The sequence below is a fragment of the Protobothrops mucrosquamatus genome, unplaced genomic scaffold (genome assembly GCF_001527695.2).
Source record: "Protobothrops mucrosquamatus isolate PMUCROS unplaced genomic scaffold, P.Mucros_1.0 scaffold_111, whole genome shotgun sequence".
NCBI lineage: Eukaryota > Metazoa > Chordata > Lepidosauria > Squamata > Viperidae > Protobothrops > Protobothrops mucrosquamatus.
This window is the reverse complement of record NW_015386187.1, coordinates 148454-154244: the sequence shown is the minus strand read 5'-3', so window position 1 is coordinate 154244 and position 5791 is coordinate 148454. Positions and strand designations below refer to the sequence as shown.

General features: G+C 40.7%; 1 protein-coding gene across 1 annotated transcript in view; it reads left to right on the top strand.

The window, feature by feature from the left end:
• LOC107287657 (sodium-dependent noradrenaline transporter-like) overlaps positions 1-3458 on the top strand; it is a 43979-nt gene extending 40521 nt beyond the window's left edge. The window contains exons 14-16 of the mRNA XM_015816188.2: positions 11-178; positions 1739-1810; positions 3435-3458. Of these exons, the coding sequence (XP_015671674.2) occupies positions 11-178; positions 1739-1810; positions 3435-3458 (264 nt within the window). The remainder of the gene's footprint in view (positions 1-10; positions 179-1738; positions 1811-3434) is intronic.
• Positions 3459-5791: the final 2333 nt, after the last annotated feature.

Here is a 5791-nt window from a genome sequence, read left to right as displayed (position 1 = left end):
CCCCTTATAGTTTGTAATCTTAGTGAGTATCATAAATTCCAAATCGTTGACCTATGACCAATACACCTTCCCTGCCTGGGCAAATTCTGTTGGATGGGCCATTGCATCATCTTCCATGATCCTTGTGCCTGCATACATCCTCTACAAATTACTAAGGACGCCAGGGACCTTTCAACAAGTGAGTGGTCGAGCTATGAAATGTCATGGAAATGTTCTTTGTGAAATGAAAATTGCCAGCGTTAAGCTAAGAGTTTGCTTTCTTTAATTCCACAAATGCTTCATAGATAGCTGACCTTTTGGAAGCCGCGTTAAAAGTAATTTTGCATTTCAAGAAAAGGATTTGGAACTCTTCTGTATTTCGTCTTCCGGACATTTGGAAGCTAAGCCACCCCAGATCTATTAAGGGACAAAGTAGACATGAGGCAGAAAATCAAAATTTGTATTTCCCAATGGCTTTTTCCTGGCATCAACACAACTGCAGGGGTTCAGATTAAATTAAGGAAATGGTCTCTGCAGGCGTGACACTTCTCAGTGGTGCTATAGGGATAAAATACTGGACTTTACCCCAGAGTCTGGTACCCTACAGGAACCCTTATTTTTGATGATGATGATGATGATGATGGAGGAGGAGGAGGAGGAGATAGAAGAGGGGGAAGGGAAAGAGGAGGGAAGGAAGAGGAGGACAAGATAGAGGAGGAGGAGGAGGAGGAGGAAGAGGAGGAGGAGGAAGGAAAACTGGGGAAAGAGAAGGAGGAGAAGGAGGAGGAGGGAAGAGGAGGAGAAGGAGGAGGAGGAGGAGAGGAGGAGGAAGGGAAGAAGTAGGGAGGGAAAGAGGAAGAGGAGGAGGAGGAAGAGGAGGAGGAAGGGAAAGGGAGGAAGGAGAAAGAGGATGAGGAGGAGGGAAGAGAAGGAGGAGAAGCAGTTTGCAGTTTTGTTTCTGCAAAACCATTTTTGCAGAAATGTTTGTTCTGTGGTAAAAACCTGCATCCCTTTGATCTACCTCACAATTGCTCTGCACATCCCCCACCCCAATTACCAGTTCTAGATTGCCCAGAATTAAAATTGGTGATCACAATAATTTTCTTGTCACTGCCATTGGAAAAACCTTGCCCTCTAAACTCTAGAGAGCCATTAAAGTCAAGTGAGCACAGATCTTTCTTTTGTTTTATTTCTACTTTTCAGTAAGAGATCAACCTTTGGGGCTTTTAGGTTCACACCTACCCTATTATAAAACAGATTAAAACTTACCCATGGCCGTCCCTTACTATTTCTGATGGCAGAGGCCATTCACACTCAGCTCCAAATTCTGAGTTATCCTGAATGGTTTACTCTGATGCGATCTAAACTGGGATTCATTGTTTTTCAGAAAAGTGGAAGTACAAGACAGTGGTGTAAATTTTTGCCTGAGAAGGCCTACAGGCCCTCTTCCTTTGTAAGGATAGATTTGGGCCAAGAAAAAAAGAAAAAAATTGGATTGCATCATGAGACTGCAAGTTTCCTGAGCAAATTATTTTGGGGGGAAGGGGGGAAAAAACACCACATATTTCCTGAGGTTATGCTTTAGCTTATTTCTGAAACTCCTTCCTTGCTTTCAAGGAATTTGAAAGTTTCTTCCTATGAATATTCATCATCTATCCCCAGATATTCCTTAACCTATATATAGTATTCACTCCATCATGAAAGTATCGGGTTAAATTTCCTTAAAACATCTCTCCCCCCACCTTCTGCTTTCTGTTAGAAAATAGCGTACTGCTTCACGCCTGACAATGAGCAGCATCTAGTAGCTCAAGGAAACGTGAGACAGTTTAAGGTATGTATTCTTGGCTTCTCAGTTCCTCAGCGTGTAAATCTTTTATTGATTGATTCTTCTCGTTAAGAAAATGTGTTTGACTGCCCAAGTCACTCACTAGGACTCCGGGGGGGGGGGAACTACAGAAATAAAACCCCAATACAAAACCCAAATGAATCCTTATCTCCTTGGGACAACAGTCAAATCAACCGTTTGATGGGACTCCATCCCACTCTGGTGTCCTCAGGCCCACTGGCAAAACCATGTCTTCAGGGCCTTGCGAAAAAAGCTTAAAGTGGGGACCAATCTTATCTCTCCAGGGATGACGTTCCACAAGGAGGAAGCCATTATGGAGAAGGCTTCCCTTCTTCTTGGTCCCACTAGATGGACCTCCTTAAGAGAAGGTTCTCCTAACATTCCCTGCCTCCCAGTTCTGGTGGGTTGGATGGATAGAACTGGGAAAAGAGGGTCCTTTTGACTTTTGGCTATGTCAATGTATATGTGCAATGTGAAGATTGTGAGTCCTTCCACAACCCCAGTTTGGATTGTGTACTTGGAGATAGCAATCCAACTGTAATGCTTACTGGGACAGAAGGGGAACGTTGCTCTGAAACTTTTGAAAAAAATTAAATTCCAATGGAACTGATTTTAGTTTTGGGCTTGGCTTCAGCTGTGATGCATGAGGGTCCAGTCTCAGAAGCACTGTTCAGACCACTTTGTCCTTACAAAGTTGTGCTCCCTTGCCTTAGAGCAGTGGTGGCAAACCTATGGCACAGGTGCCAGAGGCGGCACGCAGAGCCCTCTCTGTGGGCACACACGCATTGTCGCCCCAGTCCTAGGCCTTCATCTGGGTTTTATAAAACCTTTTTGCTTTAGGCCTCCACTGCCATGTGCAAAAAAAAAAAAGGTTCAGTCAATTTCAACTTCTCGCGGGGAAAAAAAAAGATCTTGCAAAGTTGGAATTGACTGATTGAACTTTTTAGTCCCACCCAATCTGCCATTACCACTGCAGCCATGCCCACCCAATTGGCCACACCCAGCCAATTGGCCACCCCCAGCCAATGGGCCACACCCACCCGGCACTCGACGATGCCTAAGTGGGTTTTGGGCACTCAGTCTCTAAAAGGTTCGCCATCACTGCCTTAGAGGATGCAGCAAGGGTTTAATTTAGGGTGGCTTGTACATCTGCATTGCAAATATTTGTGGGTACCTTTTTTTCTGAGAAACTTGAACAACCAGAACTAAAGAGATCTGAAGCTCACAAGACATTTATAAGCTAAGGAGAACAGGACAAGAAAATCCTGCTGCTGATGTTACCTAATTTGGTACCGAAACGTTCAGAAATTAAATTGAAACAAGCTTGGAGAGCAAATCGCTGCCAAAATCTAAAAACCGAGTTACACGTATTTTCTATTATTTCAAAAATCTGAAGTTCTCTGCTTTCTCCAGATTTCAGTCAACAAAGGTAAAGGCAGTTCCATCAACTCACATATTTGCTGCTTAACTGTATCGAACAAGGCTGGTATGCTAGATCTTGGTATAAAATAAATGAACTAATTAAATGTATTCATTGTAAAATCCCAGAAGCATTAGCAACCATGTTGTTCAGCTAAATTCTGTTTTTTTTTCCTGCTTCTCTTTGCAGCTTCAACACTGGATATCCATATGATAACTGTGAATTTGACAGGAAAAGTCCATATGTTGTAAAACACAGTTGGGAATACCTGAGAAATCAGTGATTGAACTCTGGGTCATCCTTGTTTGTTAACTGACTGGCTAGCAGGCTGATTCAGATTATTAATTCCAAATTTCTATGGGCGAAGATTCATCTTCCACTCAAACACTTAATAATTCAAGCTTCCCCCCCCCCCCCAGATGAACTTTCTTGATAGGTTGATTTTTTTAATTATTTTTTTTCATTTAACGATAATGAAAAATGCAACAATTAATTTTCAACAAGCTAAACGTGCTCCTGGTCAAAAAAAGGGACAATGCTTGCTAATGCCAGCAGCAAAGACTGGAAATGTCTACTTTTGCTCAGAGGCCATTTTACTGGGAGGAGAGAGAGAGAAAGAGAGAGAGAGAGAGAGAGAGAGAGAGAGAGAGAGAGAGAGAGAGAGAGAGAGAGAGAGAGAGAGAGAGAGAGAGAGAGAGAGAGAGAGAGAGAGAACATCAAGAAGATATTTGGAATGTTCAAAAGAAAAGAAATGGATATGTACCTTCAGTCAAGGGGGAAAATAACAGGAAAGACTGCTGGATAAGGAGGTTCACCCAGACATGGTCACCAACTGATTGTGCACCCATCAAGCTGGTGGGTCAATCTTGGACAATTCTGGTTTGGTGGAGAAATCCTGAGTCAGATTTCTAATGAAAAAACTTTCCCACGTGCTTCAAAGTCTCTGGATCAAGGAAACACCTTGCACTGTTGAAAGAAGGTTCCCAACCAACTGTCAAATTACTTTCCATCATCAAGACATTTCTTCTGTTGTTCAAGCAGACTGGGCAAAGTTCTTGCGTAGATTTATTGCGTAGATTAGGCAACTTTATTCAGATACCAAATACAATGCTTTCCTTAACAAAAGCCTACATGGAAATTCAGTTTCAGACTCTTGCCACTTGCAATGGCTGATTGATTGATTGATTGATTGATTGATTGAATGAATGAATGAATGAATGAATAGCTTCAGAGCAGCCTCATCCTTTAGCTATGTTTTGTTCATTATTTGTGCCAAATAAAGAATCCACAAAATGAATTCCTTTTTTTTTAAATAGACACACTGATCAGTCTGGTACCATAACCGTATTTTAGTAATTTATGCCATCAAGTAGTATAGCTAAGTTCTAATTAATTTTCAAAGGAAGAGTAATGTTAAAAATTTAGCAACTTTCAGTGGCTGTTAATTGGAGAAAGAGTAAATCCAAACCACAGTTTTTTTTAAAAAAGTTTTATGACAAGGATTTTCTACACTAGCATGCATCTTTCAGAGATAGATGCTGCCACTATCAAAAACTATCCAAAAAGCTAATAGCTAGAAGCTGGGTGTTGACGAAATGGTTAACAGAAATCCACTCTATCTCAGTTGACATTTTTCAAGGTTGCCTTACAAAGAAAACTTTATCCTTTGTGTTTCTTTGGTTTCCTTTTCCTTGTTTTTTAATGCCTTTTTTAAATAACCAAAGGGTAAGTAAGGGTACGTCTGTGTATATCAATCTTTTCAAAGTCTGTTTTCTGTTTTCTTTTTCATAAANTAAAACAAACAAACGAAAAATATGTTCCGATAAAAAAAGTAGAAAATAAAATGAAATCTGTCCCTCCGTTCTAAATTGAATCCTGTTGGGGTGAATTTAGTTTGGAACGATGGGCTGTCTTTTGATTCTTGGTGTAGTGTAATAAAAGGAAAATAACCTGTTTGTATTGACAGCACTGTGCAATGTTTTCCAAAGCTGCCTTAACCAGATAGATAGTCTTTGTGTGGGTGTATGCTATAATCTCAAGATGCCCCAAAAGTATTTTTCCGTGTAAATTTATTGTCAAAAAACTGTTTGTAGTCCTAAAATGGATGGAGAGAATTCAAGTGCCATGCTGGTCTATTTTTCTACCGCGTGCACAAAACACACACCAGGCTGTGATTATGAACTAAACCACAGGAGCCCAATCTTTATCTGTCAAATTGATATATGGCATATATCAAATTCTTTATTTTAAGAAGAAGGACACTGTAGATTTTCACCTTGGCGAGGTGGATGAGATTTGGAAGTAGATTCATTGGGAAAAAAGAGGTGGAAATCAAGGTAAATGGGTAAAGAAGAGTTTGCAGAAACAGAGATTTTTCTTGCAATAGCCTCTGATTTCTTTTCAAATAAACCTAAATTCAATTTGGAGGTGAGTAAGAGCTCACACGCCACTAAAAATGCAATCTGAGCATGGCTCAACCAAGTATCTCCAATTCACACTTTCTTCTATTGACTTTGGTTTTCTGCAGATGGCTCAACAGGGCTTCC